This window comes from Pleurodeles waltl, chromosome 8 (genome assembly GCF_031143425.1).
Source record: "Pleurodeles waltl isolate 20211129_DDA chromosome 8, aPleWal1.hap1.20221129, whole genome shotgun sequence".
Lineage (NCBI taxonomy): Eukaryota > Metazoa > Chordata > Amphibia > Caudata > Salamandridae > Pleurodeles > Pleurodeles waltl.
This window is the reverse complement of record NC_090447.1, coordinates 978,716,915-978,744,560: the sequence shown is the minus strand read 5'-3', so window position 1 is coordinate 978,744,560 and position 27,646 is coordinate 978,716,915. Positions and strand designations below refer to the sequence as shown.

The following is a 27,646-nucleotide window of genomic DNA, read 5'->3' as shown; positions in this document are numbered from 1 at the left end:
AATACAGAAACATAGTGACAAAGCAAGAAAGCAGGGATAAAAAATAAAAACCTGCAAGAGTGAGATAAGGGCGTAAGAGCTGCTTGGTGGTAGATGAAAGAGGCAAGATGTGGAATCAGACAATGCAGCTTTGGTGTTCTGTGACCAGATATTCATAGAACCAGTCGAGCGCTTCTGAATGAGACTTTGGAACCCGGCATTCATTATTTTATAAATTAAGGATTGCCTACACATGAGTGTCACCGCTTCCTAACAATACTTTCAGAGAAACGCTTTCAGAAACCAGTCAGTATTTCATTAATAAAAAGTGAATCTGAAGGCCGAATTTTAGAGTAGCAAACTAAACTGTTTTGCATTCACCAATCAAAATAATTCACGATATTAACCGCTGGATAATAATTAAAGAAAGCTTATGTAAGGCATGTAAACAACACACTTAGGCATCATTAAATGATTAAGAGTTTGGCGCTCGGACGAGCCAACCGCCAACCTCACGGCGAGGACAATACCGTCATACCGGTGGCGTCCCCTCTAAGCATATTATAATGTTCCCGCCAGGCTGACTGGCAGGTACACTGTATTACACATTACCACCGGTCAGTGCTACGATATTGGCCTCAGCTCCTTTAAGTGACCCGAGGCCAATATCGTAGCACACCAGCACTATCAGAATGTGCACTGTTGCATTACGATGGTGCTAGGCAGGGGGTTCCTGCACTGCCCATTCCATAGCCAGAGCAGAGCCCCCCCTGTGGCCCACAGCACTAGATTTCCTCCAGCCTTTCCATGGCGGGGTCCCTGCCATGGAAACGCGGTCAGAAAGCTCAGTTGTAATCAGCCAGACGGTGCGGAGTTGAGCACCACCATGGCTAAGTACAATTCAGACTGCCATCTGCCCGTCGGGAACCAAGTCCCGAACAAGGATGGCGGTCCAACCTCCAGGGTCGTATTGTGCCAGTCGGACCGTCTGGAATGCAGTGGTCCGACGGTCACCAGAAGTGTGCCCTCGGATCGCCACACTCGTAATCAGGCCCTAAGTCATAGTCAACTAATGAAACACAGAAATGGTCGGCAAGTATGTCAAATGAAAGAAATCTGTCTAGACTTCCATTCATACAATTTAAAACAAAATGTCATAACAGAAGTGGGAAACCACCATCAAAGAATATGGTATTTAGAAAAGATAAAACTTGGCTTGGAGAACAGTTGGTCATACCCAAGGCCTATACCCCAAAATAATGAGGGCCATACAGCTTTATGCATAACTAGGCGTGTCCATTGGAAAAGCATTATTTTAATTTCTTTGGTGAATTTGCACAAAAAAAAAAAAAAGATTCACCCAATTGGAGATTGGAATGCGTGTTTCATGCAGATACGTCAAAAGAGTGTCAAAAAAGTGATGTGTCATTTTAATCCCTTGTGATTCTTTGCTCCTTAATTAAGAACAGCAGAATGAATGGCACCCAACTTGGCATGAAAGTAGATCAACTCAAGGCAGTGCCTTTGCTTGGTTTGGTGCAAATCAGTTACATAGGTTTTGACAAACTAGAATTTAGAATGCTTGGTGGGCTTGGAATGCTTAAATGTAAAGATATTGACAGCTGTAAAGGTGTATTTTTGATGTGTCTATAACTTGAATGAGGTTCAATGAATTTGCACAAAACTTAGGAGGTGCAGTATGGTACAGTCTGATCACATGCTGATCTGACAAAGTTGTGGGAGGGGGTAAAAAGAAAAGTGATTTGTTAATAGGTTTGGCATGGGTTACCGATCTACACAATACTATGCAAACACCATGTTTATATTTCTCGTGATATTTTGTATTTCATGCAATTCTGTCGAGGTGGGTTGAGGCAGGGGCACTGTGAGATTTTAAATAAAGGAGTGTTCCAAGTTTTAAATCCCATGTCAATCTTTGTTCTCTGCTAGAAAACACCCTGAACGGAATTACACCAAGCTTGGCATGAAACTAAACCTTTACTCAGGGAAGTCCATTTGCTCTGACTGATGTAAATTTGTTCAGTAGTTAGCGACATTAGCAGTACAACAATGACACGGCTGGCTTGAAAGAATTAACGGTTAGAGATATCTTGATAGCTAGTTCACGTACGGTCCTTCAACTTGGCCAGGCCCTGCCCCCAACCCTGGCTGAATCCAATTCAGTTATGTAGAACTTGGCTTCTCGCTCCCTGATGGATTTTGAGATGTTCTGCAAACACATAACCAATGTCTGCTTCTGGCACAAGCACATTGTTTCAAGCCTATCATATTTGGGTGATACATTCCTTTGCACTGTCAAATAATTGTAACCAAAAGTGCTCTAGAAAGACAAATTACTGGTAGCAGGGCTTCTGCTCAGTGTTGAAATGTGGACAAAACTGCAGAAATGCATGGGTGGTGCCTATATATACACACACACACACACACAAATATGTTGTCATGTCTAGAGGTAGGAAGAGGTCATGATGGAAGTGTTGCAAGAATTTCTGGATCCAGTTGAGTGCCTTAGAAAGATCCACAAGGTGAGGTACATGCATTTAGAAGTATCCATCAAAAACATCACAGTTGAAGGCAAGTTTAACTCATCTTTTGCTAAATTGGAAGTAGTCCAAAACACACTTATAGCTTCCTTACTCCTTGCTTTGTTTTGATTGGTGAATTTCATTAAGCTATATACCTACATTCCTACACCACACTATTCAGATGTATCTCATTTAAAATTAATTTAATAAGGTTTTATTTCTGACAAATTTTGGCAGTACTAGACAACTGGGAAGTTTAAGTCATCAACAGTTCTTAAGTATGAATAATACTCTCAGACTTAAGAGATTCAGCCTACAAAGATGGATCTGGGATTCAGAGAACATGCAGATTCAAGTTAGTTCAGAATATCTGCCTTTTTGGAATGCTATATTAGACCAGTATGAAACTTTTCAAAATATACATTTTTGTATCTATTGTGCTAGTTGCCTACTCTTTTGTATCTTTAACGTCCTGTACATAATAGATGTTTAGATTGCTCAATTTGATGGAACATCACTTTATATCAAAGATATGATAACATGTGTCACAAATATTTCATTAGAAGACACCTCACACACTGAGTGGTCCTAGCAGGTGTCACGAAATTAAACAAAAAAAGGAGTGTAAATTAAAAGAAAAGTTTTATATTGAACTATACAGATGTTCTAAAAATGCAGATATTCTGAACTGAAGTGTATTTTTCTATTTGCATTTCTATTTGTAGCAGCTTCTCCTTGTTCAGTGCTCAGAGACAGCAGATTAACATTTATGCTTTGAAGGTTCACTATTTTCTCCTATCTTCACTCCACCAATCTATCTGGTCCTGGACCCTCCCTACCTCCTCTTGTAAATAATTTAAATTTCTAGAAACTTCTGCTACCACTAAATTATAAAAAAGTTTCTCGCTGCAATGGTCATCAAGGCATGCAGCAATTGAATTCTACATCCATTCATCCACCACTGGATTAGACTTCTTCTGAAAACATCAGTGTTGCCAAAACACTCAACTAAAGTGTGCCCAACTATTCTTTACTCCCATTGTATCAATGCATAGAACTGTCTCAAGAGTTGTTTATGTTTCCACAAGCTGCGTGGATTTTAGTATTGTACACCTTTTTCATCATACCCAACTTGCCAGTTCCAGCATCAATGTTACTTGTGTCAAGTGGAGGAAGTTGGCTCTGTATATACTATCTCAAAATAAGAGATAGTAGGCACAGAGTCCAAGGGTTCCCCTTAGAGGTAAGATAGTGGCAAAAAGAGATAATTTGAATGCTCTATTTTGTGGTCGAGCAGTAGGCTTATCAGAGGGTAGTGTTAAGCATTTGTTGTACACACACAGGCAATAAATGAGGAACACACACTCAAAAACTTTACTCCAGGCCAATAGTTTTTATATAGAAAAATATATTTTCTTAATTTATTTTTAGAACCACCAGTTCAAGATTTGAAGTAAATACATAAAACGCAAGGTACTCCAGACAGGTAAGTTAGGAACTTTGAATTAGAGCAATAACATATACAGTTTAGTTAAAATGGCAATACGCTATTTTAAAATTAGACAGTGCAAAAATCAACAGTTCCTGGGGAGGTAAGTATTGGTTAGATTGTGAGGTAAGAAAGACACTTACAAGTCTCAGTTCCTGGGCATAGGCAGCCCACCGTTGGGGATTCAACGCAACCCCAAAGTTAACACACCAGCAGCCCAGGGCTGGTCATGTAAAGAGGTGCCCAAAACACATAGGCATCTATGGAGAACAGGGGTGCTCCAGTTCCAGTCTGCCAGCAGGTAAGTATCCACGTCCTTGGGGGACAGACCAGGGGGGGGTTTGTAGAGCACGGGGGGACACAAGTAGGCACACAAAACACACCCTCAGCGGCACAGGGGCAGCAAGGTGCAGTGTGCAAAGCAGGCGTCGGGTTTTGTATTGGTTTCAATGGAGGGACCCGGGGGTCACTCTAGCGGTGCAGGCAGGGCACAGGGGGGCTTCTCGGGCCAGCCACCACCTAGGCTAGGCAGAGGGTCACCTGGGGGTCACTCCTTCACTGAAGTTCGGTTCCTTCTGGTCCTGGGGGCTGTGGGTGCAGTGCTTGGTCCAGGCGTCGGGGCCCTTGTTACAGGCAGTCGCGGTCAGGAGGAGCCTCTGGATTCTCTCTGCAGGCGTCGCTGTAGGCGTCCAAGGGGGTCGTCTCGAGCTACTCACAGGGTCGCAGTCGCCGGGGTGTCCTCCATGTGGTGTTGGTTCTCTGGATCTCGAGGTGGGGGCGTGGGGTGCAGAGGGTGAAGTCTCACGCTTCCGGCGGGAAGAATGAGGCCTTTGAAAGTTGCAGAAAAGTTACAAGAATGTTACTGGTTGTTGAGCAGAGCCGCTGCTCACTGGAGTTTCTTGGTCCTGGGATTCAGGGCAGTCCTCTGAGGCTTCAGAGGTCGCTGGTCCCTGCTGGATGAGTCGCTGGTTGCAGGTTTTTGAGTCAGGACACAGGCCGGTAGGGCTGGGGCCAAAGCAGTCGCCTTCCGTCGTCTCTGCAGGCTTGTAGGTCAGCAGTCCTTCTTCTTTAGTTCAGGTTGCAGGAATCTGCTTTCCTGGGTTCTGGTGTGCCCCTAAATACTAAATTTAGGGGTGTGTTTAGGTCTGGGAGGGCAGTAGCCAATGGCTACTGTCCTGGAGGGTGGCTACACCTTCTTTGTGCCTCCTCCCTGAGGGGAGGGGGCACATCCCTAATCCTATTGGGGGAATCCTCCAAAACTATGATGGAGGATTTCTAAAGGAAGGGACCACCTCAGCTCAGGACACCTTATGGGTTGTCTTGACTGGTGGGTGACGACTCCTTGTTTTCCTAATTTTCTCCTCCAGCCTTGCCACCAAAAGTGGGGGCAGCGGCTGGAGGGGCGGGCATCTCCACTAGCTGGGATGCCCTGTGGCGCTGCAACAAAGGGGGTGAGCCTTTGAGGCTCACCGCCAGGTGTTGCAGTTCCTGCAGGGAGAGGTGAGAAGCACCTCCACCCAATACAGGCTTTGTTCCTGGCCATAGAGTGACAAAAGCACTCTCCCTATGTGGCCAGCAACTCGTCTGGTTGTGGCAGGCTGGCAGAAACTGGTCATGCACATATGCCCACACCTGTAGTATAGTGCACCATGCCTTAGGGCTGTAAGGCCTGCTAGAGGGGTGACTTATTTTGGCATGGCACTCTGAGGGGAGTGCCATGTCGACATAGTCATTTTCTCCCCACCAACACACAAAAGCTGTGAGGCAGTGTGCATGTCCTGAGTGAGGGGTCCCCAGGGTGGCATAAGAAATGCTGCACCCCTTAGAGAACTTCGCTGGCATCAGGGCCCTTGGTACCAGGGGTACCAGTTACAAGGGACTTATCTGCGTGCCAGAGCTGTGCCAATTGTGGAAGCAAAGGTACAGTTTAGGGAAAGAACACTGGTGCTGGGGCCTGGTTAGCAGGGTCCCAGCACACTTTCAATCAAAACTTATAATCAGCAAAGGCAAAAAGTCCGGGGGTAACCATGCCAAGGAGGCATTTCCTTACATCAGTGTTATTATTGACCACACTATATATTGGCTACAAGTGGTTTCTCATTGGCTTACACTTGCCAAACCTCATGGGAACTGTGAGTTTTGTTATTTTATCCCAGTTGAATTCTGAATAAAATCAAGGAACAAAATCATAATACTTGCTTCTGTGCATTAAATGATACCAATAATTTCCTTCATTAAATAGCTACAAAAATCTGCATTAGAGGTATGCTTGAAAAAGAATAAGGCAAGAGTTACACTGCCACAGAGAATATGCACTTTAATAAGTGGAAGATAAGTTTGCCAAGAGGCAAAATGGATAGATGAAATATTCTTCTTTCACAATTTCTAAGAGTAGAGATAGTAAACAAATACAGTGACATACTAGGGAGGCAAGTGGTCAGGGATGAAACCTCAGCACCTATTTCCCCAGAGATCGAGATAGATTAAGATCATGCTGAATGTCTGTTAAAATTGAGAGGGCTCTACAATTGAGTTTTTAACCAAATGTAAAGTAAAGTAAACATATACAACAAATGTTGCCAAACTCAGAACTCCTTTGAAATTTTAAATTACTAACATCTTACATATTATAATTCAAGTCTTAAAACCAATTGCAGTATCATCCAGCTGCTGCAACACTATAATACCCAAAGTGTAATAACCTTAAATGGAAATCTAGTATTTTATTTTGCAAACAAGTGGCATGATGTCTAGGAGTATTAAAATTTTTCCTGTAAATAAAATATACATGTTTTTAAAACTTCCAGACTGTACAGACAGCATGAAACCGTTCAATGATCATTACCTTTCTTTTCCCACTATTATCTGGTCACAAGCACAGCCCTATGCAATGCACTTCAAAATGAAATAGTCTGATATAGGGATATGAACTGAATATGTGCTTAAAGTGCTCTAAACTGGATTAAAGTGCTTTAAAAATTGCATTAAAAAAATGTCTCTCCCGGTGAGATATCAGGATGGCAGATACAAAAGGCATCTACTGGATCCTCTTAATAGCAAACGTTTATTTGAAAAAACAATGGCTCTTGGAACTGAAAGCTAGTTTTGATTGGTGTTTTATAGCAGATGTCTCTTTGAAATTAAAAACTCCATTGGGTCTTGAAAGTGGTAATCAGTTTTTATATTTAACAAACTGAGCGTCCCGTGTTTTTGTCCCCTGCGTATGGTCTGATAACACGCTATTGTTGGTACTATCACAACACAGAGGGGTGCCACTTAAAAAAGGATTCTCAAAACATTATCTACTTTAGCATAACATTACCAATAACAAAATGGCACAGTTTACCATACACAAACATTATGACAGACGAGAGCTTGAGATACTAAATTATACTCCTGCCAACACATTAATGTAACACTGCAAAAACGTATTAACACTTATTAACGTTGAAAACACTAAAGCAGGGCTCTGAAGCACATTCCTTGCATTCTTGCCCATTTGTAGCAAATACAATAATTCATATCTCTTCTACTGTCAAATTTTTCCATATGGTCAATTTCTTTGGGAGTTTTTAAACTAAAGCTTAAGTACTGGCTGCCCATTCACTGGGGGTAACACTGACTATACCCTTCACAACTCTACCACCTACCTGCCTCTCTTTACCCAAGGATGGCACATTTCTAAGACAATTTGTACCATGCTCATTACCTGTTACTCACTTCGGTTTACATTTCTAACCATAAGAACCCGGGTATCAAATACGACCCAGTCATGTCTTTCCTAACATTCTACCTACAAACCATACTGCACCTGGAGACAGAAAGGCTTATGAAGGTAGGCAATAAAAGCAGACTACATGTACCACAAACCAATCCGGTTAAACCAAGCTGCGTTTGGAAGATCTCGTATCTATATCCCAAATTTTAGTTTATAGGTGTTACATGCACAACGGTAAGAGGACTGTTATTTCAAGTGCAAAAAATGCAGCTTTGTAACAGTCATCACTGCATCAGGGGTAGGCAATTTCGCACACCTGGAGTATCCAAACAGCAATTAAACGCCATCTCTGTTCTGCATCCTCCTATCCGCAGCTAGAACCTCTACCCCCGGTGTCAAAGTGTATATTTCCCGCACCATACCTTGCCCAAACAGATGTGGCACGTGATCGGCAAAGTCAGAGACAACGTGACATTCTGGACATTCTGAGCCATGGCAGGATCGAAGGGGCCAGCTCGGGCAAACCTCCTGCACGATCAAAACTCCCGCTACCAAGCCGTTGCCCCCTCCTTCCCGGAAGAATGTGCAATAGAATCCACACGCCTCCAGTCTAAACTAAGGGAACATCTTAAACTGGAGCACCCGTGTGGGCGGAGTTATGTCGTGACGATGGCCATATTAAGATCAGGCAAAATACATTTTATGACGAGGCTGAAGAGCTGAAAACACTATACAAGACTTCCTGCACAGTGAGAACGAGTTGTAACAGTATATCTGCCTGACCCTAACGTGGCTCCAGCCCACGCCTGTCGCGTATTGTATCTGAAACGCTTTCAATGTAAACCGTATTGGGGGGCGGAAGAGAAGTACGGTGCGTCGACGAGGTCAAACCAAACTACAGCTTCTGGAAACGCCATTTTATTTTCTGTGTATATTAAACTCGTTACTGTTGTAAAGAGCATGAAGTACTCCTAGTTAATGGTAGAATTTAGAACTGAAAAGATCGACCCATCGTTTTCTGTATTAACTCAGATGAGCGTGAATATCCTCGTTACTCATTTCGAATATGACAGCGAGACGTGTTGTGAGAAGCGTAGAGATGACACGTGGCCGGTATTTTCCTGACCTGTGTTTTTATGTCCGTCCAACTAAAAAAAATAAAAAGGAAAAATACATGTTTCCCGTTTTATATATAAACCTGAAACAACAAAATCACTCAGATCATGAAAAATCACTTAAAATATTTGAGAGCTGTCTTAATTGTTTCTAAATTGGTGTCAAAGCAAACTAAGGAATACTTAATATGTTAAAAAAAATAATACTGCGGCTATTACACTCGTTATTTTTTCACTTACCATAGCTGGGTGTATTAGAATAGCAAAATAGAAACAAATGATTGTGAGCGTCGATTTTCTGCCAATAAAAAAAGCATTATAATTTGAGCTTTTGCTTACAGCCTGTGTTTACACTGTCCTCCATTGTGCCTTGACGTCCCAATATATCACCTGATAACTGTTGTTGGTTCCTGTTCTAAATACAACTTGTCTAGCTTCATGTGAGTGGGCAGAAAGTGGTCTCAGACAAATGTCCTTGTCTTACAGAATCAAGGATGGTTCTTACTGTCCCAGGCCTATGCTAAACAATGCATCAGCTTAACTCTGTAGTTAAGACTGTGAGAATGGTTGACCCTCAACATATCAATCACTATGTTGCGAAAATCCTTGAATATATTTTGTAGTAAAATGTTTCTTCTAGGTTGTTTGCTATTGGTCTAAACCCTGCAAATCATGTATTCCAACAGAATGTAAGAACAACTTTTTTAAAAACCCTATATGAGAGTGTGGATTTTGCTAGGAAGAAAAAACCCTTATCCCCCACCTTAAAAGGCAAATCTGCGCCTGATTTAATTCAGAGCTTTACTGAGTTCTTTGTGCTAAGGAATTAGGGGGGGTTATTACAACCCTGGCGGACGGTGTTAAAGCGGCGGTAAGACCGCAAACAGGCCGGCATAAAAAAAAAAGGGAATTATGACCGTGGCGGAAACCGCCAACAAAGACAGCCACTTTAACACTCCGACCGCTACGGCGGTACAGACAAGCAGCGCGGCGGTTACCGCCAACAGACAGGCGGGAGACAAAGTACCGCCCACAGTATTACAACAGGCCAATCCGCCACCTTTTCCGGGGCGGATTCACCGTGGATAAAAACACAACGGAAACAGCCATTTTAATGGGAAAACGCTCACCTTAACACACTCCACGAGGAAGGAGGGCACCATGGAGCCGGAACTCCAAATACTCCCTGCAATAGTCTTCCTGCTCTTCTACGATCATCAGCAACGCCGGCGCCGAATGAGACAACGGTGAGTACTGCACCTACGACATAGGGGAGGGGGGAGGCAAACGTCAGGGACACACACACGCAACACCCCCACCCCGACCCTCGCACACTACAACACACACACCAATGCATTTCCAAACATCACAGTAACAACCCCCCCAGAAGAATGCAAAGACAAAAATAAATGAGTTCAACCATTGTAATGTATCAAAATACAGTAAGCTAATATATACAGATATATATACACATTCAAAAATTTATACATCACGATTAGTAGTGCAGGTATGCACCATTCAATGTCCGTGGACCACTGGGCCCTAAATGCATGGGTGAGGCCCACATCAGATACCTGACCAGAAACGGAGAGAACACTGCTGGGGCATCAGATCGAAATACAACAGGCACCTCAGGGGGAAGGGAAGGGGTGGGCACCTCAGCCGGATGACAGCACCACGCCAGATCCACAACGGGGCTCCATACCCATTGATGTATCCTGGGGAGTGCAAAGCCACAGTCTCTCAAGTCTCTCCAGTGGGTGGTTTGCCCACTGCTGCATCCTGGGGAGTGCAAAGCCACAGTCTCACAAGTCTTTTCAGTGGGTGGTTTGCCCATTGTACCATCCTGGGGAGTGCAAAGCCACAGTCTCACAAGTCTTTTCAGTGGGTGGTTTGCCCACTGCTGCATCCTGGGGAGTGGAAAGCCACAGTCTCACAAGTCTTTTCAGTGGGTGGTTTGCCCACTGTACCTTCCTGGGGAGTGCAAAGCCACAGTCTCACAAGTCTTTTCAGTGGGTGGTTTGCACACTGTATTGCCCACTGTACCATCCTGGGGAGTGCAAAGCCACAGTCTCACAAGTGGATAACAGTCTCCACTGGTTCTGGAGGGGGACTGGTGCCCAGAGTGCTTCATCCTGTTACGGACTGAGGTAGTGGATGCTGTTCTCCACTGGTTCTGGAGGGGTACTGGTGCCCAGAGTGCTTCATCCTGTTAAGGACTGAGGTAGTGGATGCTGTTCTCCACTGGTTCTGAAGGGGGACTGGTGCCCAGAGTGCTTCATCCTGTTAAGGACTGAGGTAGTGGATGCTGTTCTCCACTGGTTCTGGAGGGGGACTGATGCCCAGAGTGCATCACTCTCCCCGTGACGGTCCCAGTTCCGTCACTGCCGCACATGGGCTAACGGTGCTTGAGTTGGCGGTCCTTGCCCTGTTCAGCGGTGCTTGACTTTGCAGTTTCTGACCTGTTCAGCAGTGCTTGCCATGGAGATCTTTGCCCTGTTCAGCGGTGCTTGCCTTTGCAGTTTCTGACCTGTTCAGCGGTGCTTGCCATGGCGGTCTTTAACCTGTTCAGCGGTGCTTGCCTTTGCAGTTTCTGCCCTGGCACGGTCTTTGCCCTGTTCAGCGGTGCTTGCCTTTGCAGTTTCTGACCTGTTCAACGGTGCTTGCCATGGCGGTCTTTGCCCTGTTCAGCGGTGATTGCCTTTGCAGTTTCTGACCTGTTCAGCGGTGCTTGCCATGGCAGTCTTTGCCCTGTTCAGCGGTGCTTGCCTTTGCAGTTTCGGCCCTGTTCAGCGGTGCTTGCCATGGCGGTCTTTGCCCTGTTCAACGGTGCTTGACTTTGCTGTCTCTGACCTGTGCAGCGGTGTTTGCCATGGCGGTCCCTCATTGCCCAGCGGGGCTGTGGCTGCCGAGGCCCTCCTGGGCACTGACTCTGGCGGTGGTCTCCTGACCAGTGACGATTGGACTGCCCTCCTGGGCACTGACTCAGGCGGTGGTCTCCTGACCAGTGACGATCGGGCTGGCGGTGGCCTCCTGGGCAGCGGGGATGATGGCGGCTTTCTCCACCGTGCTGCTCTTTCCAGACTTTGGCGCTTTCTTCTGCCCCTTCCCCACCTTGGGAGGAGACACAGCTGACTCAACACTCCCCCCGGGACCCTTGTGAGCGGCTTTGCCGGCAGGAGTCTTCCCCCTCTCCCGTTGGGCACTGTACAACTTCTGGTGCTTCACAGGGGGGGGGACTGGCTGTGCTTTGGCTCCGTATCACACTGGCTGCCCTGGTGCCCGGTGCACTCCACATACCTCTAACAGGCACCACTGGTACCGGAGATTTTTTGGCTGAGGTGCTAGTACGGGACCTGTGAATTGGAGTGGGGGGGTGGTGGGAAAGAGGTCAACGTTGCTCAGGAAAAGTTTCTGACAAACACTGGGACGGGTAGCTGGAGGGGGTCTGGGAGTGGAGGAAGAGGAGGTGTTTGTAGGAGGTGTAACTTTTGATGATTTGGGTGCAGGTGCATGTTCTGGAGGCTGTCGTGAGGTGGATGGATGTTGGGTGTGTGTGCCTGCGTTTGTGTACTTTGGGAGGGGGCGTCACAGACACACTGGGAGAGGACACAGGGGACGTGTAAATGGTAGTGGGGGTGGTGAGTGCAGGTGAGCGGGGTGTGGTGGTGGGTGTGCTGGTGCGAGTCCTAGTGGCTGTAATGGTAGTGCATGCAGGTGAGAGTGTAGACGACACTGGGAGGGAGGAGGGAGACGACGAGGAGGGGGACACAGTGGAGGCAGTGGATGTTGCTGTGTCTGTATGTGGGTGATGCTTGCGTGAGTGCCTGTGGGATGTGTGGTGCCTATGTTTGCCTGAGCTGCCCTTGTGTGTTGACGTGTGTGCAGGCTGGTCTGATGGTGTGCTTGGGATAGGCAGAGGTACAGGGGATTGGGTCTGGGTGGAGGAAGTTGGAGGGGGGAGGCTAGACACAGGGACAATGGCTGCCATCAGTGCTGAGGCCAGAGATTGCAGGGTTCGATGATGGGCAGCCTGACCAGAATGAATGCCCTCCAGGAATGCATTAGTATGTTGCAACTCCCTTTCTACACCCTGAATGGCATTCACAATGGTAGACTGCCCAACAGTGAGTGACCTGAGGAGGTCAATGGCCTCCTCACTGAGGGCAGCAGAGGTGCCTGGGGCTGAGGTGCCTGGGGCGAAGGTGATGCCCACCCTCCTGGGTGAGCGGGCACGGGCGAAGGCTGAGGGGCTGCTGGGAGGGCAGTGCTGGTAGGGGGGGTGGCGGCTGTACCTGTAGAAGTGGGGGGCACAGATTTTGCCGCCACCACAAGGGAGCTCCCATCGGAGGATGAGTCTGTGTCGCTGGTTGCTGATCCGGTGACCAGCGTAAAGCTCCCCTCCGTCCCACTGGTGTATTCTGAGTCGTTGGTGTTGCCCTCCATGGCCATGTGGGATGCAGCCCCCTCGTGCTCCGGTGCCACTGTACCTCCGCCTGATGATGCTGATGCACAACTGAACAGGGCGAGCACAAAAAGGGGGGGGGACGACAGAAGAAAGACAGGTTGAGTGCATGGCTTACCGTTGGCGGACAATACAGACACAGCAGCCCCCTGCACTACGCCGCGCTGTTGGGCTCTACAGATGCAGTTCCTGGGATATGGCCTACATGGCTATGGTGGACATCTGCACACATAGATGACACAGGGGCATGTATACCTGTACTTGGCACTCTACAGAGGTGGGGTTGAGTGGCACATGGCCTGCATTACGGAGGGGCCTAGCCTACGGAACTCGCCCTGGCCTAGGGAAACCCACAGCTCTCCTCCCCCACCCAGACACCTCCACTGCGCGCAAAGTCACCAGAATGAGAGTGTACTCACCCCCTTGTGTCTGCTGTGATGCCCTCAAGCGCCCATCCAACTCAGGGTAGGCCACCGCCAGGATCTGGAACATCAGGGGGGTCATGGTGCGACGGGCACCCCTCCCACGTTGGGAGGCCATCCCCAGCTGAGCCTCCGCTGTCTTCTTGCTCCAGCGGCGAATGTCCTCCCATCTTTTACGGCAGTGGGTGCTCCATCTCTGGTGGACCCCCAGGGTCCGGACGTCCTTGCCGATGGCACGCCAAATATCCTTCTTCTGGTGGGCACTGACCTACATGACATGTACAGGGGAAGAAGAGAAGTCATTACCAACTGCACCGTCGAAGTGAGTTGCCCACATCCCTACCCTTGCCATGTGGCACATGCATTCACAGTCCTTCATGCTCGCAGAACTGTGGCCCCTTCCTTCTTACATCCAGCCCTCACCACCCAGGCATAGCCCATACAACTTGCACCATATGTACTCACCTGTTGGTCTGGAGGACCGTAGAATAGCGTGTACTGGGGGAGGACCCCGTCCACGAGCTTCTCCAACTCCTGTGCAGTGAAGGCAGAGGCCCTTTCCCCAGACGCACGTGCCATTGTCTCTTCCAGACCGAGGTCACAGCAGCACTTGCAGTATAGGTCCTCTCCTGTCGAAGATCAGGTATCGAGTGATTGAACAGATAGAAAATGGCGGTCACGTCCGCGGCGGTGCGTATCATCACCGCCGGCGCACTTCGTCATTGGCTCCTGGGACCCATAGGGTCGAATGTAAACCAATGCAGCATTGCGCAGCGGTCTTCGACCGCCTACCCCGACGGTGTACAACGCCAGCGCAGTTACCTCACATCCCATTGTCCCACTTTAGAGGTCAGGCAGCCGCCATTTCAGGGGCCCACATGGCTTCATTTTCAACTGCGTCACACATACCTAGGCCTGGACTGAACACACATACAGACAACTTTTTGGATTTTGTTTCGTGTTCTGTGTAGCTGTGGGTACATACCTCTGAGTTGCTTGACTCTGTGGTCGCTGTTGTCCTTCTTAGGCACCGTCAGCCTGGACATGTGAGGAGGTGGCGGAATCCTCCGGTGTACCGACCGCTGGTGGACCTGTTGACAATGGAGGAGCGACATTTAATCATCACCTACAGGTTTGACCGTGCCACAATCCAGGAACTGTGTACCCAGTTGGAGCCAGACCTTATGTCACCAATCCACCATCCCACAGGAATGCCCCCTCAAGTGCAGGTGCTATCAGTGCTCCATTTCCTTGCAAGTGGGTCATTTCAAACAACAGTGGTCATGGCATCAGGGATGTCCCAGCCTATGTTTTCCAACGTGTTGTCCAGAGTGTTGTCTGCCCTGCTGAAACACATGAGGAGCTAAATCGTTTTCCCTCAGGTGGAGGATTTGGCTACTGTTATAATGTAATATGTATAACTTCTATGCCCTTGGACATATCCCTAACATCATAGGTGCCATTGATGGGACCCATGTAGCTCTGGTCCCCCCCCACAGGAGTGAACAGGTGTACAGGAACCAGAAGAGTTATCATTCGATGAATGTACAGACGGTATGTTTGGCAGACCAGTACATCTCGCAGGTAAATGCTATGTTCCCTGGCTCAGTGCATGACGCCTACATCCTGCGGAATAGCAGCATCCCTTATGTGATGGGTCAACTCCAGAGGCACCGGGTGTGGCTATTAGGGGACTCTGGTTATCCCAACCTGTCATGGCTATTGACCCCAGTGAGGAATCCCAGGACCAGGGCAGAGGAACGCTACAATGAGGCCCATGGGCGGACTAGGAGGGTGATCGAACGCACCTTTGGCCTCCTGAAGGCCAGGTTCAGGTGCCTCCATATGACAGGTGGTTCCCTATTCTACTCACCAAGGAAGGTGTGCCAGATCATCATCGCCTGCTCTATGCTTCACAATCTTGCTTTGCGACGCCAGGTGCCTTTTCTGCAGGAGGATGGTCCAGATGACGGTGTTATGGCAGCTGTGGAGCCTGTGGACAGTGATGAGGAGGAAGCAGAGGAAGAAGACATTGCCAACAGGGACTCAGTCATACAGCAATATTTCCAGTGACACACAGGTGAGAACACTTTCTTGACTACTACATTTACTTTCACACTTCTACCTTTATCCTGTCTGTCAATTTCAAGCAGTATTTGGTAACTGAGTTGTACATTTCCATTACGGTTTCACAGGTGTGGTTATCGTGTGTCATCTGCTTGCATCCTTCATGGACTTGTGATGTGTGACATAGGTATATTGACATTACATTTTCGAACGGATTTTGTCATTGTCATAGCTAATACACATTTTCAAAATCACAGACTGACTCCAGATATTTTTGTGCTTCAAGGGTGTTTATTGAGGTGCTAATTATTGGAGGGGGTGGTCAAATGGTGATGGGTGATGGTGAAGGAATGTCCATGGCAAAGTCCAGTCTATTAGTCTCACAGGTGCACTGCCCATATGGGCATAGGAAGTGGAGCTGGGGCAGTTCCAATATGGACAGGGTTACAAAGTGGGACAGGGGGATGACAATCAGGGTGGTCTCATTTCTTGGCGGGGGTCTTGCCATCCTGCTCTGTCCTGTTCCTGGATCTCGGACCGCTTGCGGGGTGGTTCTCCGTCTGCAGGGGGTGGGGTGCTGGTGTGGTGGTCCTGTGGTGGGGCGTCCTGTCCACTAGCACCGGCGGAGGTGGTGGGCAGTTCATCGTCCAGGCTAATGTCAGGGGCCCCTTGGAGTGCCACGGTGTCCCTCATGGTGTTCTGTATGTCCTTCAGCCCCCCTACGATGGTGCCCAGGACGGAGCTGATGGTTCTGAGTTCCTCCCTGAACCCCAAATACTGTTCTTCTTGCAGGCGCTGGGTCTCCTAAAACTTGGCCAGGACCGTAGCTATCGTCTCCTGGGAGTGGTGGTATGCTCCCATGATGGAGGAGAGGGCCTCGTGGAGAGTGGGTTCCCTTGGCCTGTCCGCCCCCTGTCACACAGCAGCCCTCCCAGTTCCCCTGTGATCCTGTGCCTCCGTCCCCTGGACCGTGTGCCCACTACCACTGCCCCCAGGTCCCTGTTGTTGTTGGGGTGGTGGGTTATCCTGGGTTCCCTGTAGTGGTGGACACACAGCTGATTGACGTGTCCTGGGGACGGAGGTATGGGCCCGCTGGGTGGGTGCTGTACTGGTGTTTCCAGAGGGTGGAAGGTCAGTGTTGGGCTGTGCCTGTGCGAGGGGAACCGACTGTCCCGAGGCCCACTATGGTCCGGGCTGGTCATCTGGATCCAGTTGGCCAGAGCTGCTGTCATCATTGTGGGCCTCTTCTGTGGGTGGGGTAGAGATGTCTGGACCCTCCTGTCTGGTGACGTTGGGTAGTGGTCCTGCAGGGGTGTAAAAGCATGATTATTGCATCTGTGTGTGTCATGGTGTGCAATGGGTGGGTGAGCGTGTACCCCAGTGCTAGCATTCCTGTGTGGGGCTTGTGTGATGATGGTTGGGGGGGTGTTATGGGTATGTGCAGTGGGCATGCTTTAGTGAGGGGTGACCATGCTTTGTTGTGTCATGCAGGGCTTGGTGTTGGAATGGGTGGTTTGTGTTATTAGTACATTAGTGAGGAGTTGGAGTGATAGGGGAGGGGGTGAGGGTGGGGGTGTGTGATAGCTTGCAGGTAGGGTGGGGGATATGATAGTTAAGATTTGACTTACCAGTGTCCATTCCTCCACCGACTCCTCCGAGGCCCTCTGGATGCATAATGGTCAAGACCTGCTCCTCCCATGTTGTTAGTTGTGGGGGAGGAGGTGGGGGTCCGCCGCCAGTCCGCTGAACCGCGATGTTGTGCCTGGAGACGACGGAACGCACCTTCCCCCGTAGGTCGTTCAACCTCATCCTGATGTCCTCCCGATTTCTTGGGTGCTGTCCCACTGCGTGGACCCTGTCGACTATTCTTCGCCATAGCTCCATCTTCCTAGCTATGGAGGTGTGCTGCACCTGTGATCCAAATAGCTGTGGCTCTACCCGTACGATTTCCTCCACCATGACCCTGAGCTCCTCCGAAGAAAACCTGGGGTGTCTTTGCCGTGCCATGGGGTGGTGTAGGTGATGTGTGGGGTGGTGTATGTGGTGATGAGTGTGGTGATGTGTAGTGGTGTGTGGTGTTTTGTGCATGGATGTTGTATGGGTGATGGTGTTGTGTGCCTCTGTCTGGTGGGGTTGTCTATGCTGTGCTCTCTCTCTCGCCTTCGTCTATAATTTATGGTCGTAGGGGTTTGTGGGTGATGTGGGTGTGTGTTTTATATTGTAATGGGTGTGTGGGAGTGGTGTTTGTATGTGTCTCAGGTGTGTGTATTTGGAATTGTCCAATGTGGCGGTGTTTTGGAGATGTGTGTGTATTTTGAGCGCGGCGATGTGTACCGCCAATGGAATACCACGGTTGAAAGACCACTGCGTGGATTCGTGGGTCGTGATAGCATGGGCGTGTTTCTGTTGGCGTGACGGTGGAGGATTTGTTTTCGCTAGTTTATCACTGACCTTTGGTGTGGCGGACTTGTGTGGGTGTCTGAATTTCGGCGGATTCCGAGATGTGGGTCATAATAGCTGTGGCGGAATTCCGCGGCCGCAGCGGTGTATTGGCGGTCTTCTGCACGGCGGTAAGCGGCTTTTACCGCCAATGTTGTAATGACCCCCCATATGTTTTGCTGCTAAATTTGCTCATGTCGGCTTTCCTGTATTTTGACAATTAATGAAAAGTTCCTAGCTAACAAGAAGGAAAGTTTCAATTCTATTAAGGACACAGAGGCGAGGATTAAGCATTTTCTTCTTCACTTTATTAAACAGCCGGTTCAAAGAAACAGAAAAAAAAACATTCACTACATTTCCCATGACCACTCAGTCCTAGGTGACCATAACAACCATTAACCAATCATAATGCAGTCCGAAACATATATCAGTCTATGACGTAGTTTCCTTTTCCTTCTTCGCTGTAGGAAGTTAAGGTTCATGCTCCGTTAATCTTTCTTTGTATCCGTGCCTATGGAAGAAGTGGGTGTTATTAAACCAATTCTGAGGTGTAGTGAAAATCATATTGTATTTATCCGCATACAACCAGAGGGGCAAAAACCAGAAGAAAGCAAATTCCATCTAATGATGTTGATCAGTAACATGCTATGACATAACAGATACCATCTGTAAAACTATATGCCGATGTTTACAGTTGGTAAATTCGGAACAATGATACATTTAAATTCTTATTAATTCAGTTTGCGAAAGTGGTTCAAATAACATATCAATTCAGTTCGAGAAGCATCAAACATAACATACTACCTGTCAGTCTAGTCTTGGGTGGGCAGAGTTATATATCCTGATATGTACCTTGGGTGAAATAATCCTCTTGTCCGTGTCCTTAACAGAATTGAAACTTTCCTTCTCGTTATTTAGAAAAAATTTCAGTCTGTGTCAGGACCAGAGGCGAGGATGATGAAGGTGCAAAGCTTACTTGTCACCAGCAATGCAGCCTCAGAAATAGGTTTAAAGTAAAACCTTTTAAGTGTAGTAGACTCAGAAGACCTGTCAGCCGCACTCATGATATCCTCGAGTCTGCCACCTAACTGAATGGCTTTCAAGGCCATGGCTCTGCTGGCAGAGTGAGTCTCAAACTGATGAACGTCAATACCTGCCTTTGACATTTTCCAACTTACCCACCTGGCAATAGAAGGAGAGGAAACCGCCTTAGAAGGTTTCTTGAGAGAAATCAAAAGTGGTCTCTCATCTGGTGGTCTTATATCCGCCGTCATATCCTTGTATGCCTAAATGCACCATACCACACAAAGTTTAGGAGAATTTTGAAACGCCGGGTAAGATACTGATCTGGTATTTGTTTTGATTCTCCTAGAAACCATAAAGGTTACCCTGGGGGGAGAACTCTTGCTGATATGTCTAACACTTTGTCATCAGACACTCTTTTGCAAGCTATCAAGTAAAAGGGCATGGCTAACTTTGCTGATGTCTCCTTATGAGAAAGAAACTGATTGTCCTGCCAGGTCAACACAAGTCTCAAAACCTGGTTGACTTCCCATAAGACAGCGTACCTAGGTTCAAGAGGCTTGGATAGTTTGATACCCATCATAAATGTGCATACCGAAGGGTGTTTCCCAACTGGTGGATTGTTGATGGGCTTTTGTCCTTCCAAAATCGCCGACATGAACAAACTGACTGTGCAGTAATCCAAACCTGATTGCGCCAGTTCCACTAGGAAGTTCAAGATGTCCATAATATCCGCGCCCACGGGATCGAGATGCCCCTTCACACACCAACACGTCCATTGTGTCCAAGTTGATCGATAGCGCTTGATGGCACTGGAGGCCCAAGCTTGTTGAATGAAGCGATCTGCGTTGTTTGCAAATTGTCTGTTTTGCCATCATCTGAAATTTTCCAGGCCATGAGTTTGAGATGTCCTTGGAGAACATGAGGATGTTGACAGCCATGGGGTTCCAGAAGGATGTCTGGGCAGGATGGTAGTTCTATCAGATTCACCCAGGACAGTTACAGTAGCGATGGGAACCACGCCTGTGACTTCCATATTGGGGTTATCAAAATTATCGATGCCTTATGACGCCGTACTTGAGCTGCCAGTCTGAGAATCAGAAGAAAAGGAGGGAAGGCGTATGGTTGCTCTTTCTTCCAATCTTGGAGGAACGCATCTACTGTCATGGCCCTGGGATCCAGCCGCTAGTTGACAAAGAGGGGAAGTTGGGCTTTCAGCCTGGAGGCGAACAGACCTACGTTGCACGGACCTCATCAGTCCCTCAGAGCCCCAGACACTGAAGGAAGTAGGTGTCAATTGCTGGGATCCTTGATGTAACAGGAGTTACAGTCCCCCACCGAGTTCTGAACCCCTGGTTGATACTTCACCATAACCAATATCTGGTGTTGAAGGTAGTAGTGACAGAAGTCCTTTGCAAGTTCCATCAGTGCTTTTAATCTTGTGCCCCCCCAGTCGACTGATGTACTGGACCGCCGACACGTTGTCAGTCATGAGTAGAATACAGCACAAAACTCTGTCCTGTGTGAGGGAGTGAATGGCAATGGAACCCTCCAGGAGTTCCAGACAGTTGATCTGTCCATTTGCCCCCCCCCCCATGGAGATCCCTCCACATATGGCTCCCCAGCCCTGATAACTGGCATCCAATTCTATGATCACACCTGGGTCTGAGGCTAAAATTGCTCTGCTATTCCAGGCTTCCACGTGGCCGATCCACCACTAGTTCCGTCTTGGCCTCTGTCATCAGGGAAATCAATTCTGAGTATTTAAGGCCCTTCCGTAGATGGAACACCTCCAGTCTCTGTAGTGCCCTGTAAAGCAGGGGGCCAGGAAAAACCGCTTGCATTACAGAGGACAATAACCCAATAATCCTTGCTAGCTGATGTAGCAAAATCTTGTCTCTCCTCAGAAGCTTGGTCAGCTCCTTCCTGATTTTGCAAGTCTTCTCTTCCTACAAGCTCAGGGTTGCCAAACTGGATTGATGAGAAACCTCAAGAAAATCATGTGTTGCTCGGAAGTCAGCTCTGACGTCTGGGCATTGATCTCAAATCCTAGGCTTTGAAGAAGCTTAATAGTCATGGTCAAGTGTGTGAGCAACTGAAACCGGGACTGATCCATGATAAGGATGTCGTCCAGGTAGTTGATCAATCTGGCCCCTTTTGATCGCAGAACTTCCACCACTGGTCAGAGGAGTTTGGTGGAACACCATGGTGGCGAAGAAAGTCTGAACGGTAGCATCTGGAATTCGTATCTCTGGTTCTTCCATGCAAATTCGAGGAAACGCCAGTGGGGTGGAAAAATGGTGACCGTAAGGTACGCATCTTTGAGGTCCAGATGGACCATCCAGTCGTCCTGTAGGAGAAAGTAACTTCATAGGTGTATGCCCTCAATTTTGAAGTGGCAGTATGAGAGCCACTCGGTGAACTGTTTCAGATTTATTACCAGTCGATAAGCCTTGTCTTTCTTCTCTACAAGGAAGAGGTTGCTGAGAAGTCCATCGGCTGAGGTACCGACCTGCAAATTGCAGCCTTGGGCAACAGTTCTTGTACCTCTGAGTCAGTGAGATTAATTTCTTTGTCTGAGAAATATATGGGTTGAGGTCTTACAAACTGCACTGGAGTTCTGTAGAACTCTACTGTATGTGGTACACTTGTACCATTTCCAGTACCCACAGGTCTGCAGTATTTTTGGCCCATTTGTGAACAAAATGTTTCAGTCCTCCCCAAGGTTTTTGGGGAAAAAAATGATATGCCTTACAATTGAAACCTCCTGGTGCATTGCCCCTCCTCCCCCTCTGTTTCTCATCTGGCTCTGCCTTTACCTCCTCCTCAGTAGGGGAAGATGACACCTTGACAGCTGTCGTGTCATCCTTTGTTCCTATTGGGTTGGCCTCTGAAGAAGCGTTGGCGGTCTGGGCGGCCGGAGGAGCGGCCCTTGCCTTTTCCAGCCCGGTGAAAATCTTGCCTGGGAAAAGCTTTGTGATGGAGGATTGGGCCTTATCCAGCACTGACAATGTGGCCACAAATTTTCCAAGCTCCTTAACAAATGGATCTCTGAATAGATAACCCTATGCCACCCCACCTGGCTCCAATGTGGTGTGTTCCCCAAGTCTGAGGTCGATCTTGATCAATAACGGCTGCCTCCTTTTGGCTGAAAGGGCTCAGTTGGCAATCCCCAGGAGGCACACTACCAGCCCGCTACGATGTCCATAGGGAGTGGCTCGCCCGTTTGTTTGGAAGCTTCAGCCAATTCGATGATCTTGGTAAGAGGCCCCAAGACATCAAGCAATTTATCTTGGCACGCTCCCCACTATTGAGCTCTCCCTTTCTTGGGGTCCTTTACATACCTTGGAAAGAAAGTGGACATTTTTGGATCGATGTCCGGGTTTGACGCTACCCACCTATCAAGAGAGGGTCGTGGGCATTCTCCTTGCAGATGAGTGCGCATCTCTTCGTCCAAGGGTTGCCTGATTTTGCCAGCCACGTATTCTGCTGCTTTCGGCTCAGCGTGCCACTCTGAGGATCTAGGTTGGAATATCCCTTCTGGGTCAAACATGTCCATAGAGCATGACCCCCCCTTCCATCAAATATGAGGTGGGAAAGCTAGGGTGCCAGGGGCATCTGGAGTCTAGGTACTCGTTTGAGGAACCACATTCGTCAGTCTCATCCTCCCCTTTTGAGGGTGACTCTTTGCCACAATCAAAGTTTGGAACTACCAAGTCACGTTTTTTTCAGGCATGTCCTCCCCGCTGAACGGTGAGTGTTTTAAAGTGTGTGCACTCTTATGGAAGGTTTCCTGAAGTCAGTCAAAGCCCCCCAGGTGCCCTGTGTCAAGTTTCTGGGCCTTATGTGTGCTTTTCACAGGTTGTTTGCTGTACCCCTGATCTGGGCCAAGCTGAGACCCAGACTCCTCAGAGACTTGGGACATTAGTCTATCTACTCTTTCCTGCAGGAGTGCAGGCGCTCTGGATATCGCCACTTAGAGCAGTGTCCACCTTCGCAGGTAGGCGACTCTGGGGCGGCCACTCCTGTTTGGACATAAACCCAGATACATATTTGTGGTCCCTGAAGGGTTTCATTGATGTGAGGATGCTAATGTGAGGGCATGAGCACCCAGGTAGAAAACCACTGAAGTCGCCCAAGCTGTGGGAAGTCCCCTCCCAGGTGCTTTGGACTGAGAAGATTGGTAGACGTGCAAATATGTGAAAAACGGCTGTAGCGGCCGTAAACACTGACATAAAGCTCTGCAACGGCCGTACAACCAAATGTACCCTACTCATGGTATAAGTGCGGTTAGGCAGGCAAGTGTAATATACAGGGTGTGTTTGCGACGTCAAGCGAGGATTGGTAGGGCTTAGACAACTAGAAGAGATCTACTGGAGTAGACTCTCTAGATGTAGCTCTAGCATGTACTGCTGAGCTGAGGAGCATAAACAAAGCTGCTCTGTCAGACCTCGATGCTTCTGAGTGCGCTAAAGGCGCGAAAGAGCACCCTCTAGTAGACCCGCTCGGATTTCAGGTCTAGAACGTGCTCAGGCTGAAGCCTACCTCGCTGCGGGAGCTGTCAATTAAAACAGTGGCAAACACAGTGCAGTGCGTGCCACCAAAAATACAAGCAATCAAAGCAGTATAATCCCACTAGCACCACAACCCCCAGAGAGAGAAAAGGAGCATAGGGAACTCACCTGACAGAGCACTGAAGAAGAAGGAAGAGGAAACAACGTCTTGGACTTATATATGCTTCAGACTGCATTATGATTGGTTAATGGTTGTTGTGGTCGCCTAGGACAGAGTACACATGGGAAGTGTAGTGAATGTTTTTTTTTCCTTTACTTTGAACCTGCTGTTCAATAAAGTGAAGAAAAAAATGCATAATCCTCGCTGCCGGTCCTGACAAATAATTCATACTTAAAGCATTGGAACAAGAATCTTTGTCTGAAAACAGATGGTTCCAGTCAGGGAGCAGCAAAGTCCATATCAGGACTTCACTGCTCCCGGTCCTAGATGTTGGCGCACCCCATGACGCAGAATTTATATAGATTTCTACACTGACATGGTAAGTTGACAGTATTTTTGTGTGGGAAAGTTGGCAACCATAGGCAACAGTTACGGGAAAGATGACTATATGGGCCTGTACGTCATGTTGAGGATCTTAGCAGTGGAGCTGCCTCAGTGCCTCCTTACACCCCACTAGGTCTTAGCAGGAGATTCTCTGACTTGGGGGGGGGGCGGGTGTGACTGTCGTGCAAGTGATGCGATTAAGTCGTTTGAAGGACCAGCACCTAGGTAATGGGCTCCTGGTTTCCCTGGGAGTGTGGAGGGTGCTGAAAATAGACCAGTTTTCCAAACTCCTGGGTAAATATTCTTAAAGGGAGATAGTGATACCTTTCCTACTCTTCAGAGGACCAGGCGATCACAATGGGAAGTGATCACCTGGCGCTTCCACTACACACCAGGGAATTTGTTTGCAGTGGGAGCGGCCCCTTGGGCAAGGGCTTGTGCCCCCCAATATGCTTAGTCCTTCTGTTCTCCAGATGGCGGATGCAGGTGTTTACCCCCAGTCTGCTCCCCAGAGGGGCAAAAAGCCCACTAGTCACCATGGAAAATCCAAAGAAAAAAACATAGGGGTGAGGTGTTCCACAATGCATTGGGCCATACCCTTAACCCAAAAGGAGGTATTACTGTCTTTCTGCCCTCTTGAAGCAGAGATTATGAGATTTGTCTCCAGTCTGTCCCTAGGGGAGCAGAAAGCCTACTAGACACCAAAGAAAATATGCAAAAAAACACAAAGAGGTAGAAGTGGCATACCATGCATAGGGCCACACCTCCACCTTACCCCAAAAGGGACCATTACAGACTTTAAGTCCCCAAGAAAATTATTTAGAAAACACAAAGGGGTGGGGACAGGCCATTATGCATAGGGTCATGTTCCCAAACCCAAAGGAGGTATTACAGTCTTTCCATCCTCAATGGGGGGCTGATTGAGTAGACGTGCTCCCGGTAAGCCTCTCTATGGGCAGAAAGCCCACTAGATTCCAGGGATGGTCTGAAAACCAACAAGATGGGGTGGCCAACCATGCATAGGGCCAGTTCCCACTAAAAAATCAGGCAATACAGTCTTCTGCTCTGCTCCGGGGACAGGTGAGGGTGTTTGCCTCCAAGCAGCCCTGGAGGTACAGAAACTTCTAAAAGAAAGAAAGTAATGATGGGCCACCAAGGCATAGGACCATTGCTCCACCCTAAAACTAAAAGAGGGTATTACAGTCTTGCTACCACCGGTGAGCGGTAGGGAGGTAGAACTCCCACCAGATGCCAGGTATTGTACTTATTGAAAAATAAACTAAAGTGGGGACAGGCCACCCTGCTATAGTGCCATGCCCCCAACCCAGAAGTCATTCTGCCCCCTTTGAGGGCTAGATTGGGGGGTTTGGTCTAATGTGTCCCCTGGGGGTAGGGGGGATACAAAGCCCATTAGATGCCAGGGATTTCTTTAGCAAAACAAACAAAAAAGAAAGAGATGGCCTACCCTAGTATGGGGCCAAAACCCCACCCTAAAAAGAGCAATAGTGTCTTTCAGCAACCCTGGGGCCAGATAGGCGGCTTGTCCCAAGTAGGGAGGTTGCCCCAAACCCACACCATGGGGAGTAGAAAGTCCACTAGACACCATAGATTTTGCATCTGGGACAAAAGAAAGTGATGCAGTCATTGCACTCTGGCATTGGTCATATCCCTACCCCAGAAGGGACAAACCAGTCTTTTTCCCCCCTCACGTGGGCAGACAGGGGGTTTTGCCCCCAGTTTGCACCTGGGGGGGGGCATTAAGCGCAGTACACACCATGGACTGGCACCTGGGAGGCTTATTGGAGATTCCCCCACCCCCAGGAGGCCAAGAAGTCCACTAGATACCAGGGATTTTCCAAATGAGTAAAACAAAGGGGTGCAGGCGTCACACCCTAGCATTGAGCCATAGCCTCACCCCAAAAGAGTCAAACCAGTCATTCTGCTTACTCCTCAGTTTGCCCCACTTGAGAGCCCTACCAGATATCCCAGGGACAGATAGAAGGTTTGTTGTGAATGGGGAAGTAGCCCATAATCTGCCTCCTGGGGGTGGAGGGGAGCCCTACTAGATGTGAAGGATTTTACATTTGTGCAAAACAAAGAAGTACCAATGCCTTAAATGGCATTGGGCCATATGCTTACGGAACCCAGACTTTCTGGATGGAGAGTTTTCCCTTAATTTGCCAGAAGGAGGGAAGTACATTATACCCCAGAGATTTTATAATGGAACCAAAACAAATAAGGATGAGGGTGGTCCACTTAGGCAATTAGTGGTACTCACTTCCCAAAAGGGACATACCAGTCTTGCAGCCCTCCCTAGGTCCTAAATGTCCTCACAGGTGGGCAGAAAGCCCCATGGGGTTGGCTCTAGCCCATCGTGACATGAGGCCGCAGACCCACCCCTAAAGCCTCTTACGTCTTTGTGCTCTACTGAGGATTAAAGCTTCCTCATTCTGGTAAGAAACTTACATTGTGACTAACTCCCAATATTATCCTACTTGCCACACTGAACGGCTGCTATTTTTTGGCTCGGAGTCAGCCGCCAACCAGGGACCCCTGCCAAATCTAGACATTTCTGAATACTAGACACCCAAGGGAGTTCAGGCTGGTGTGGCTTGTTTGGATCCAATGACATTGTCTAACCCAATATGCCCTAAAAACCTCAAACTTTGCCTAATATCACTCATTTCCCTCACATTTCTTCCATAATCCATAGGGCTCCTGAAAATACCTACCATCCATAGTTTCCCCTCTTCTCTCAATAAAAAAGCTATCCCACTTGTGTGGTTCTGCCTAGCACCCACAACACAAAAGGCCCGAAAAAGCAACAAGAAGACATCGGCAGTAGGGGTAGCTGTGATATTTGGTCCCAGGGTCAGCCATCATCCAGGAAAGCCTCTTCCAAACCCACACTTTATTTAAAATTAGACATCCAGGAGAAAACTAGGTGATGTGCTTTAACTGGATTCCACAATGTTTTCCTACTCCCATAGAGAGTGGCTGGGACTAGTGCCTGTAACAGGCACAGAACAAACCAGGGACAGTGGGAGTCCTTTGCGAGGACTGACTATGTTTCAGAAGAGGGGGTACTTCTTCCCTTTGAGCTAGTGGAGGAGTGGAGGTGGCGCCTGTCATGGTGGTATCAATTCAGGCTCTGAGTTGAAAGGTGCCTGATACTATCCAATGGTCAATGCATCTGCCTTGCAGAGGTGTGATTTGCTAGGGCGGGGCTACTGTTTGGGTCTGTTGGCGTTTGAGGAATTTCCATCCTTGTACAGCATGGTACTTGTCTGGCTGGAGCGAAACAAAGTGGTCCAAACTGCGCAGCACT

The 27,646-nt window shown here is 48.2% G+C and overlaps 1 protein-coding gene across 1 annotated transcript in view; it reads right to left on the bottom strand.

The window, feature by feature from the left end:
* The window catches only part of OBI1 (ORC ubiquitin ligase 1), a 165,335-nt gene extending 156,986 nt beyond the window's left edge, over positions 1-8,349 (bottom strand). Inside the window, exon 1 of the mRNA XM_069205215.1 lies at positions 8,152-8,349. Within this exon, the coding sequence (XP_069061316.1) occupies positions 8,152-8,223 (72 nt within the window). The 5' untranslated portion in view covers positions 8,224-8,349. The remainder of the gene's footprint in view (positions 1-8,151) is intronic.
* Positions 8,350-27,646: the final 19,297 nt, after the last annotated feature.